The sequence below is a fragment of the Postia placenta genome (assembly GCF_002117355.1).
Source record: "Postia placenta MAD-698-R-SB12 unplaced genomic scaffold POSPLAscaffold_3, whole genome shotgun sequence".
Lineage (NCBI taxonomy): Eukaryota > Fungi > Basidiomycota > Agaricomycetes > Polyporales > Adustoporiaceae > Rhodonia > Rhodonia placenta.
In genome coordinates this window covers 2,316,655-2,328,084 of record NW_020169834.1, presented here as the reverse complement: position 1 = coordinate 2,328,084, position 11,430 = coordinate 2,316,655, and the positions used below count along the sequence as shown (strand labels likewise).

The window sequence follows — 11,430 nt, the reverse complement described above, 5'->3', positions numbered from 1 at the left end:
CCAGCGATGTTTCTATCCGCATGCACCTACAATGTCCACGCTACGTGTTGCCAGATCAGTCTTGAGCTTCTCCGCCTCATGGCCTGCCTCAGCACCCAGCTTCCTGAGCTGTGCGCTGAGTGTCTCCTGCAACGATAGTCAGCCGCATAGGTCGATCGGCGTATAAGACTGAGTACATACGATGGAGAGGTCTTTCGACCGGAGTTTCTCCTCGAGCCCGCCAATGGTCTCGCGGTACTGCCCAATCTTCCGACCGATCCGCTGCTGTAGCGCTTTCGTCTTGTCCTTCAGTCGAGTCTCCCGACGATCCAGTGCTCTCCAGTCCTTGTCCGAAGGCCGTTCCTGTCGTACCTTCTGCTTACCTTTCTCTTCGGAACTGTAGCCAATCGTTTTCACCGCCGCGGTCTCGACCATCAAGGGAGACTCGCTAAGCAGACCAAACCGATGGACCGTCAGCTTCCACTTCCTGGCCTGTACCGGGTCTTCCTTAGCATCCACGCGGCTGACTACGACGAGCGACATACCACGAGAATCAATTCCCATCGTTTATATGCCAGTAGTTCCGAGTCGCATTGGCGACCGAGTAGGGTGGACAGGAGAGTGCCAGTGAGTCTGCCGGCGACGGCGATAGCCAGAGCCCAGCTCAGCCACCAGGACTGAGCGGTCTCTGACCCACCGCCGACCGGCGTTGCGTAGGAGGACCAGACAGAACACAAGATACCATCGAGCATTGCTGCCAAGAGGATGACATCGAGGTTGACAGACACCAGGTAGTGTTTTTGACCAGCACGAGAACACACACCAAGAGCAAGGACGGAGAAGCCGCGCCAGGCAGCGAGTGCGAACATCGCAGAGGAAAATATAAAAGAAAACGTAACCGGTTTAAGAACTAGAGTATTCATGGCTTGCATAAGTTGTGAGTAGTGTAGCAGTACATATTGTATACCGGTGCCCATGGTCAGCCCGCAGTCAGCCGTCAAGTGGGCTGACCATCGCTTGAAATCACCTTTCGGTCATGGCTAGAATCGAGCTGCTCCGCTAAGTGGTACCGCAGCAGATGACAACATCAGAACTGAAATTTCTAATTGGGACTGCAATAAGGTATGTTTGAAGTGGGCCTCTGCAGGAATAGAAGTTGCTGGCCATCAAAGGAGGAACAAAGCTACGTCGACCCAGAGATGCGGGCCTCAGCCGCGCTCAGCGCGAGTCGGACGCGACACATTCAACGCGATCACGTGTGCTAATGCTCCTCATTCGCTGTCAGTTCAGAATCGACGGCAAAACCAGGCGTGCACTAGAAGGCGATTTATGATTTATGGGAAACTTTCAGCGCTGCGTGGATATCGGTGAAAAACTCCATCGTGCTACATGCATCACTCTACCGCGAGTTACCAAGATCGGATACAGCTGCCAATTGCCACCTACACATCCACACCCATTTGCTCCGAGAAATCCAAAAACCATTCCAGCCCTTCCTTCTTTAGTCGCTCCTCGATTGATTGGAACTCGTAGGATAAGACACTCGGTGGCATCCAGCTCAACAGCTGGGAGGTCCGCTGGCGACCGAGTGCGTCCGCTGCCCTGATGTACTTTCTAGCCGTGTAAGTACCTCGACCAAACCCTGCTGCACACAGCGCCGCCCATGCCACATCCCTCACAAGGTCCTTCACAACGCCTTGTGGCTTCGCACTCAAAATGACGAAGTACTTCACCTTGAAACGGTCCTTCTTGAGCCAGAACAGCCAGCCTTCGTTCTTCGGAGTTGTCAGCTCTGTAAGATATCCTTTCATTCCAGGTAGATTCTTGTCCCCTAGTTGCACCGGATCGCCGCTGCCATACAGAACATCTCTGCCGGACCTTGTGACATTCCAGGGGCCGTGCCCGGCAGGCGGGTTATGTATCGCCGCCATCGGAGCTTCAAACGTCCGCATGCGTAGTTGATAGAATATCTCGTCTGCCGCACCTCCGAATTGTTCGAGTTGCTGACCAGGATCCGACTCAGAGCGTGTGAGGACAAGGAACCTATCTGGGCGAAGACGTAGCTGCTTAAGAAATGCTCGCGTGAACGTGTCGGCATCGTCGCGCACGGCTCCAAACATATAGACTCTGCAGTTCACTTCTCCCCAGGTAATGAGATCGCGTCGGGATGCGGGCTTAGTCGTCGGGAGCGGGCCAGGGAAAGTGGGGGAGACCCCATTGACGCAATCACCGACCACAACCCCACACATACTAAGGTGGGCTCGATATGATTCAACCCCTTGTTTTTCGCAAAAGCTTGGGGCTGGGTACATGCCGAGTGCTCCGAAAGAGAGGAATGTCTGCAGGTCATTGAAATCGTTGCACAGATGCATAAATCGATTCTCGATGTTTGAGGGAGGATGCAACGCGTCAAGCAGGTACTAGCCATGTATCACCGTCAACCTTGACATTCCAATGATAGCATTAGGACCATCACGCACCCACCAAGCCTCATTGCTCATTTCACGAGTGTGGCGACTCTTAAACACCCACCCATCGAGAATTTTGAAACGATCCTCTGAGTCGCACAAAAAAGCATGATGAGGAATTCGGCACGGCAGAGAAGAGATGATCGACTTGCTGAGGTCACCAAGGTTAGCTGCAGTACTCTTCTTCCCTGCCTCTGGCCACATTGCAATTGCTTCCAGTGTTGCATCCTTCCACCAAATCATCCCTGAGCTCCGGAGAAGACCCTGTCCTTCCTCGAGTCGCTTGAAGTCTTCTGCAGAGAAGTTTGGATCCAGGAACATGTCATTCAGCGACACCTTGCCTTCAGCCTTCAGCAAAAGTACCGGATCATTCAGAATGATGCGCCGCGTGTATTGTAGTAAGGTGTCTAGCTGGATGTTCACTCGGCGCAGATAGTGGGGGTCAGTGCAATCTTCCTCGGAGAGAGTATGTTGTATCCAGCGCTCTCTGCTGCCGCGGAGGAAATCATACTTTCGAAGATACGCCCGCTTCTCGCTGTGGGATAAGGACTCAGTAAGTGATCATTCCTGACGTAGATGCACTCACGCTCGCATGAAGAGTTCGATTGGATCATCATCATCAGTCTCTTCCGCCGGTATCACGATAGCTTGTCCTGCCTTATCCTTGGATCGGTCCAGTACGGTCGACAGCGATACCGAATCGCTTTCCTCATCGTCCACATTCCTGCTCTCACGCCCCTTCTGGAATTCCTTGATCCAATCATAGGCTGGATCCTGAGCATACTGGAGATCGAACACCCGCGCTTGCAAGGCATCCAATATTTCGAATGCTTCGATCATCTTCTTAGCAAGCACTTTGATGCGTATCTTGTGTCCACTGTCCACTGTCCACGGGATTGGTATAGAACAGGTAAGACCATGTGTTCCTAAAAGTAAGCATAGTATCACTAACCTTTCAAGAAAAACCGCTTCGAATGAACCTCTCGCCCTGTCTTCTCGACGCGAATGGCCTCCGCATATCGTCGCATCCAGGATGCCTTCCTTTTCGTCTCAGCTAGGCCATTATACGTGGCTATCTGGGACAATGTCGGTAATTCTGAAGTCTCCATTTCGTCAACAATCTTCGATGCATCCTTGTATCGTTTAGTCATTGTGCGATATTGTTTCTGATGCATCCGGCATCGTAGAGCGCCGTGGGGAGGGATTTTGTGACAACGCGTCGCACCGTCCGCTTCGATGGTGAGGCAGGTTTGGACCGCCGAAGCAGCGGGAGGTGGCGGCATCGTAGCGAGCGGCAGGAGACGGGTGCGGTCCTGTGGTCAATCGCAGGCAGGGCATCTCGCCGATGTCAGGCATTTGTTGGCCGTCGGCCCACTCGGAGGAAAGGCTGCGTGGACCGGGAACGACGGGGACCTTAAACGGTCTCGTCCTGTCTCTTAAAGTTCGAGCAGACTGATCTTGTCCACACGCCGGATGTCGCCGCCTCTCGTGATTGACGATGTTCCTTAACAGTACTGTGGCATTCCCATGAATTACCTTGAGCATTCGGCTTCAGTTTCGCATCGTGCAACAGCATGACCGAACCAGGGCATATTGACTGGAGAAAGAGGAGCCAGAAAGAGTAATTCGACTCACTGAAACCCCGCGCGAGGAATGGACGTGGCACGATGCTCCCTACGAGCCGTCGCTTTGAGTCTGCCCGAAGGCCGAAACTTGTAGGGCATTGGCACTGCGCGAGCCGTACTTCGCTGTGCGATTTTGGACGAGGGCGCAGAACACGCTGTAAGGAGCTACCCGTGGCTTGGTTACGTTCTACTTGTACCTATGTTGTATGGAGTCTGAGCCTGAGGAATCCTAATGGCAGTAACGATTCACTGAAATCTCATATCTGAATCTCAAGATCTCAGTGGATTAAGCGCTCATTCCGTCGATAGTCGGATGTGACGGTGCCGTGCGTGGCGACCGTCCTACCCTCACTCAGACAGTGAGTTTGTTTCAGACTGCCAAGTTCATCCGCCGATGCCTCACTGTCAATCATTTGACACGATAGCTTTTGCTGCATTCCTTCGGCCTTAAGCTTTCTACTTTCTTCTCGGCACCGTCAGCCTAGCTGAACTCAACGCTCACGACATCCTGCCGTTCAAACTAGAGCCGAAATATTCCCGCAATTCACAACAAGATGGACAAGACAGGACGATCATATGTGATTTGCTCAAAGTCGATGAAAATTACATGAATGGTCACGGTGTGTGCTAATTATTCTACAATGCAAGTGTCGATAGCGAAGAGTCCATCGCGCCTATGCTGTACGCGTCACACAGAGTCGTTCACCGCTGGCCGTACGCCTTCGTCTCGTACTTGCCAACACCGACAATGATGTTCGCAGGCGTCTGCGCCTTGCCCGTGAAGTAGTTCTCGAGAATCTCACGTGTTCCGGCCGCGTAGCGCGCCTGAGCGTCGAGGGTCGTGCCCGAGTAGTGCGGGACCATGCCGTTACCACCGCCGAGCGAGTTCTTCATCGTGCGCCAGACGTGGTCGCGGGGCGCGGGCTGTACATTCCAGACGTCACCAGCGTAACCGGTGAGCTGGCCGCTCTTGAGGGCTGCCGCGACGGCATCCTTGTCACAAATCGCGCCACGGGCGGTGTTGACCAGCCAAGCACCCTACATGGAAGGTCAGTACAGAGACCTGAATATGCATTCGAACGCATGCTGACCTTTTTGAAGTGCTTGAGTAGGTCCGCATTGACAAGGCCACGAGTACCCTCGTGGAGCGGCGCATTCACCGTGACGATGTCACATTGAGAGACCATGTCCTTGAGGTCCTCAACACGACGGGCCCTCACTTTCGCTTCCGCCTCTGCAAAGATTTCAGTACTTGTGTTACTTTCCGCAACAAGGAGAACACAAACCAGCAGGAAGACCGTTGTAGTCGTAGTACAGGTGCTCCTTCGTGTCGAACGGCATCAGACGCTCGAGAACACGGTAGCCAATACGACCAGCACCAATGGTACCAACGACCTTGCCCTCCAGGTCGTAGGCGTTGCGAGCAACCTCGGATACCATCCAGTCACCACGCTCGATCATCTCGTGCGCCGGGACGAAGTTTCGGACGAGCAAGAGGATGCTCATGACGACATGTTCAGCGACGGAGGTGACATTCGAGCCCGTAACCTCGAGGACCTGGATCTTGCGCTCGACCGCGGCGTTGAGGTCGACGTGGTCGGAACCAACACCAGCAGTGACACAGACTTTCAAGTTCTTGGCCTAGAATAAGGTGAATTAAATCCGTGACATCGGGATATATCCGGCAAAACTGCTCACCGTGTCAATGAGTTCGCGGGTGAGGTAACCCGGGTGGAAGGGGGTGGTAATGACAACCTCCGCCTGATATTTTGTAAGTACTATATTGGTATTCAGCTGCATGGACTCGGCTTACATCCTTGATGTGCTTGGCAAGGTCGCTCTGGGGGCCCTCTTTGCTGTCGGAGACCTAACATGGCCTGGTCAACTATGCGGAAACCCAAGGCGAAGGACGACAAGGAACATACAATGTATTCGTGGCCCTGAGACTCGAGCCATTGACGCAAGCCAAGCTACAGAAACACAGCCCCGATAAGTTGGTATTGGGCGCATATGCACTGGAAAGCATACCTCGTTCTCGACTGCACCCAACAGACGCGGCTCCTGCTTTGCAGCATCACCGCCACGGTAGAGGATCGCCAGAACCTTTTGGATGGTCAGAATATGCAGATGTCAAGGATTGCGAATACCGACCTTCATGCCGCGGTTCCACGACTGGGTCGCGGGCCGGGTCAAGGTGCGAGAGGACGTCGCGACGGAGCGAGTGGCAAGTCTGCTGAACATGGTGTGGGCGACGAGGAACAAGTTTTGGGGAGAAGGCGGGATGAGAGGGTGGATGGTGGAGCTTGATAGCAGCTGACCGCGTCCATTTATATTCACGAAAACGGAGGAGGCACTTCCAGATGGCGAACATCCTGAGTGCGCCCACATTCGGTCATAGCACGTGGGTCCCGAGTTGCTCCTGGGTAGGTGCCGAGATGCCGAGACGTGCATGACCGCATTCAATCAACCCATGACGCGCAGAAACGGCGCCCGTCGTCCTCCGTTTGCCTCTTCCGCCCACGACGCGCTCCGGGATTTCACGACAGACCCCGCCCGGGATTCGGATGCCTCCGCCTCAACTGGGAAGCCATCAACCCGTCGCGCCAAGGAACGCGACTTTCGACGACGACAGACGCCGCAAAGGCATGGGAACATTTGCCTGGGCCCATTCCCGCAGTCTCACCGTCTATTTGTCGGCTGGGACCGCCGCTCTCGCAGTGTTCCCTTCCGTTGAACGCTGGCTCCAGAGTGCTCTGGTGTCTCATTTTGCAGAGGCCCTAGTAGGCTGTTATTGGTGTCTAGGCCCCAGACAGAGCCTATCTAGCCTCTGGCTAGCAGTTATTCATAACGTTCGGTGAGTGATTCACTGGTCTTCGTATAGCATGCTATTATCATTCCGCCCTCTCCCGACCCGCCGCATCGACCATTTAGGTCGTGGCGGGCGTCTGTTAGGCGGCCCGTTTCGATGCGAGGCTGCGCTCACGGGACCACCGCCGTTCACACCCGCCTCAAACACTGCTCCGAGTGGGAGGCAAAAAATCTGAGTTATGTCACGGTAATCGGAAACTATAGGCTCGGCCTGGCAAGCTTGAGCAAGTAGCAACGACTATGGTACAGTATTCTTGAACTAGATCCAAGGGTCGGACCAGAAGCGAACTCCCAGTGAGTTTCGCATCCATGTCCAATGTTTATATTCCCTTGGCAGCAGTCCGCCGTGGCTTTTACACCGAATATCATCACTTCATGAGACTGCCGAGGCGATGAAAATATCGGGCATGAGTGGGCTTGACAGTGGTATCATGACAGTAGCTCTCGGTCATTGTGTAGTGTCGTGCTCAGGCCCTCAGCTTCAGGGTCTAGTATGTGGGACGTACTGTAGTCTTCCTTATCGGACGGTGAGGCTCCAGTACCACGCCGCCGATCACGCTGATCGATCGTCGGGTGTATTCATTTGTGATGCGCCTCTATGAGCGCTTAGCGAGTGTTCTATGTACTCGCTCCTGTACACACCGCTAGCGGACCCGCATGCACTTTGAAGCCAATCCCTACATCATTGTGCCCTCGTTGACTCTGCAACAATGCTGCTCGGCAGTTGTCGCGTTTTCTTTATTGCGTCTTGTGGAACCTCATGCCACAAGTAGCGAACTTACAATAATCGGGAGACCATCGCAGGATCTACGTGTGTCACGAACCCGCAGCTAGCCCGAGCCTTGGGGTGTCTTCAACTCAGTTTTTGCCTATCTTCCGAGTCCGTCATGCCGTTTTCAGTGAAATAAGCACAATGCCGTATCCGTCAGACAGATCGTCTGCCATGTCCGGCATTCCCATGCTCCATTCACGCTATGATCTACCCTTCGCATTGACACGTTCACCTCTTGCTACGTGCGAAGGGAAATCTTGCATATACTACGACGGGATATACACACCACTCCCCTGCGACCTCTGTCAGATGACCAGTGGCAACGTAAGTCATGCGAACGAGCACTTACGCTGAGAAGTCACGCATCTAAACAGTAACCGTTTTTCAATCGCCACCCACAAGAAAATCTCGGTTGATGCTGTTCAATGACCCGTAGGACGCAAAAATAGGCGAAGTGGTAGTCGTAAGCGCAATACGTTGTAGCAGCAAAGAGCTATATTCACTGCGCGGTGTCCGTGATACGCTGACGATGCACTGGGCCACGATATTCAATCTACTACGAAGAGAAGTCTTACCATGGGACTGCAAGCTGCATCGCAGTTCTGACGCTGTTATATAGGGCCAAATTGTCTGCCATGATATTCCAATGCTTGTCAAATGCTCCTTACACCATGGGAGAATATAGCCTCTGCTGGTCGAGGTCCCCGACATCGTCTGTTTCACTGTCACATCTCGTGAGCTAGATCAAGTCTCCACGCTGCTCCAACATAGGTGCTGACTGTACCACACACCGCAGAAGCGCATATTGCTTGTTTTAGGATCGAGATTTAAATTGGCTGTGAGTCCTTCGGTGAGCCGGTGTGAAAGATCTGCTCCTACCGAAGATCGACAACGTGCAGCATCTCTGTTTTAGGAAATGACCCTTACACCACAACGGGTATCAATCCTTCGGTGATCTCGGCGTATACCTACTTACATGATCCCCGTCATCCACCATGACTGGGTATGATGATGGATCCTTGCTATGCTTTTTCATCTGCAGGTAGCGGCCGCATAGTTTATAAGACTCGTACTTACAAGCAAAGCCTTGTCGAGAAATTTCAATTCTTTACAACGCGTGCTTCACCAATTCTCGACATGTCTGTCCGCCAGTTCATCGTGGGCGCAGTGCTCGCTCTGTCAAGCCTCAGCTTTGCCTCAGCTGTTCCCCAGAGACGCGTGAGTGCTCATAGAGTGTTTGTGTACGCGCATCTCGCTCATCGGCCGTTATTATCGTAGGATGCCCCCCAGCCAGGATGCCCCTACGTGGCGACCACAACGTTCACCCAGACCCTCAACATCGTAGCACCCACGACGACTGGGGTGTACGAGACGACGACGATCACCCAAACCGAGACGCTCCCTCCCATTGCGACAACTACGGTGTTCTCTACCAGAGGCACGGAGATCATCACCGAGACGTTCCTTTACTCGAACTGGTATGCTGATCCGCCATACCCGTCCTACTGCACGGTTTCGGGAGTGTATGGCCCCTGAAACGTAAGTCACGCGCTGGAGTGATATAATTCCCTGTCGCTGACCCACAACAGTTGTCGTGACCAAGCGTAGGCACGTCACCTTCTGAAGATGATGCTACAGCTAGGGGACTGAGTCATGAGCGCTATTGCGCTGTTGCATCACGTTTGTGCTAGTTATGTATCGAAGGCATGCACAATTCACTGTTTGTGTGTGGTATACGCAAGACATACAGCACGTAAGAGCCATGGGGTGAGTAAAATCTCTGTACTTTGCGAGCGAAATAGCGCTCCGATATAGCCTCGATATCGACGCAATTTCACGCAAACAGTCTGCTGTGATTGCCGCCGCTCCAACAAACCGTCTGGCACAAACAGGTCGGAATACAAACTGCTGTAAATTTTATGTAGGATATCCGTCGTGTATAGTGGATAGTATTGTAGGTACCTCTGGCGTAGGTAGTAACAATTTTCTAACTCTACGGTATAATTCCTGTTGGTAGAGATAGGAGGTATGATACTTGTCCGGGGTGCTCTCGATCGGCACCGCTTAAAACGAGCCCTTATATCATCACCGTAAGTGGCTAGGTGGTTCGGCGTGCAGACGACGGTGTAGTATCTACGATGGGCATACTTGATATTCTATGCAGATCGAGTGCACACAGGGGCGCATATAAAACTACAGAGGATCAGCACGAGTGTTAGGTGAACGACCGTAATTACCTGTAACTCGCCGCAGAAATCAGCTAAGTATTCCGGTGTGAGTTCAGACCATGTCAGGCCATGCAGTGGTTCAACCAGTTGGTATATACGTATAGCTTTGTATGACTCTTTTACACCGAAAGATTTAGCACACATCTCCATTGTGTTGCTCTTTGAGAGCAGGGCCATCTTCTGCTAGATCGAAATCTGCCAATGATGATAGATGGCCCTTCCCATGGCTTTTAAGCCGAATGTTGAGCATCATCCTGGCGACAAGTGTGCTTGAGACCCTGCGGTGAATAGATATTGTTGCGGTAAGACATAAATTGACATAGGAAATGGGCCACACATTCTCACGTATTCGTCAATGACGCGAGTGACCCTTTCGCCGTTGGCTGGAGGAAAATCAGGCTGATATGTTCAGATGATCACTGTCGAAAGACATACAGGAGCGAACTAATGTGATGGTTAATATCCGAGATGCAACTAGCGTCATGGAAACAATAACGTACGATGAAAGTTACGATGTTCAATGTGTAGAGTATAACCAATACTCCGAAGTATAAAACCGCTAAGCAAATATCAGTGCGGCCCAGAAACACGAGGCCGACTAACCATCCCAGAGCATGATTTCGGAAAGGCTTCCCGTCCATACCCGCGCAACGCTTGTCAGTTTACGCAATGTCAGGACAAAAACTACGACGTCACAAAGGATCTCAGCTCCCCAGGCACCCACAAAGCCTTGATCAAGAGACAGGGTCAAGTCAGGACATCGAGAGGTGCGAATGAGCTTACGATAGCTTCTGCGAGTATGATGAACAAAGACTCGTTCCAAAGAAACTGATGAATACGTACTGCTGCAAAGTAAACGCGATATTACAATCTGGCCAGATGGTTATCCCAATTTCATCACTATCACGAGATACGTAATTTGTGAGGACCGCCCACTAGAGTACACAGGCGTATAAATTAGAGTTAGCGTCGGGATAGGTCCCAGAGGCTTACCCCGGCGACAGTGATCAAGATTGCATATATGATCATAAGTAGGATGAGTATCCTCTTACTGCGTTCGTAGAGAGCGAAGGTCCTGACCCCCAACAATACTTGTTCACCGGACCGGAGGCGCGAGGGTTTAAACCAACGTTATGTTAAACAATATCGTAAATGTACTCACATGTGACGGCACCTTGTGAGAGCAACAAAAAGGAGTAGTCGAAGGAGCGTAGTAGGCGACACCTACTTGTCTCATTATAAACGAGCAGGATGATGACATACGACAAGCTGACCGCTATCATGCCATGTATGATCAAGACAAGGGTCGAAAAATCAAGGACTCTGAACCCACCTCCTCAGGGAAGTACTTGAAGGCCTCGAGGGCACGCGGAATTTCCCCAATCATTGTTAGATATCGGTTACAGAGAAACAATATGGAGACGAGGGACATTCTGCGTCGCCAGAAATATTGTATCTCAATTGAGAGCGTCAAGACAAAATCATAGAGT

At 52.2% G+C, this 11,430-nt stretch overlaps 4 protein-coding genes across 4 annotated transcripts in view; 1 reads left to right on the top strand and 3 right to left on the bottom strand.

Moving 5' to 3' along the window:
• Positions 1–848, bottom strand: part of POSPLADRAFT_1032156 (hypothetical protein) — a gene marked incomplete at both ends in the record, with an annotated part of 3,816 nt that extends 2,968 nt beyond the window's left edge. The window contains 3 exons of the mRNA XM_024476832.1: positions 31–126; positions 181–471; positions 525–848. Of these exons, the coding sequence (XP_024342168.1) occupies positions 31–126; positions 181–471; positions 525–848 (711 nt within the window). The remainder of the gene's footprint in view (positions 1–30; positions 127–180; positions 472–524) is intronic.
• A 573-nt stretch (positions 849–1,421) lies between these two features.
• Positions 1,422–3,598, bottom strand: POSPLADRAFT_1044755 (hypothetical protein; the record flags this gene model as incomplete). The annotated part of the gene is made up of 4 exons (XM_024478596.1): positions 1,422–2,318; positions 2,460–2,982; positions 3,034–3,373; positions 3,400–3,598. 4 exons carry the CDS (start codon positions 3,596–3,598, stop codon positions 1,422–1,424), a joined length of 1,959 nt encoding a protein of 652 aa, XP_024342167.1.
• A 1,029-nt stretch (positions 3,599–4,627) lies between these two features.
• POSPLADRAFT_1039065 (hypothetical protein) lies at positions 4,628–6,359 on the bottom strand. Its single transcript, XM_024477483.1, has 8 exons — positions 6,224–6,359; positions 6,101–6,175; positions 5,998–6,042; positions 5,886–5,939; positions 5,771–5,833; positions 5,359–5,713; positions 5,164–5,306; positions 4,628–5,110 (listed from the first exon to the last, which is right to left on the bottom strand). The coding sequence occupies exons 1-8, from the start codon at positions 6,311–6,313 to the stop codon at positions 4,775–4,777; spliced, it is 1,161 nt and encodes a 386-aa protein (XP_024342166.1). The 5' UTR covers positions 6,314–6,359; the 3' UTR covers positions 4,628–4,774.
• Positions 6,360–8,849: 2,490 nt separating this feature from the next.
• POSPLADRAFT_1032153 (hypothetical protein) lies at positions 8,850–9,248 on the top strand (the record flags this gene model as incomplete). Its single annotated transcript, XM_024476831.1, has 2 exons — positions 8,850–8,930; positions 8,991–9,248. 2 exons carry the CDS (start codon positions 8,850–8,852, stop codon positions 9,246–9,248), a joined length of 339 nt encoding a protein of 112 aa, XP_024342165.1.
• Between the last annotated feature and the right edge of the window lie 2,182 nt (positions 9,249–11,430).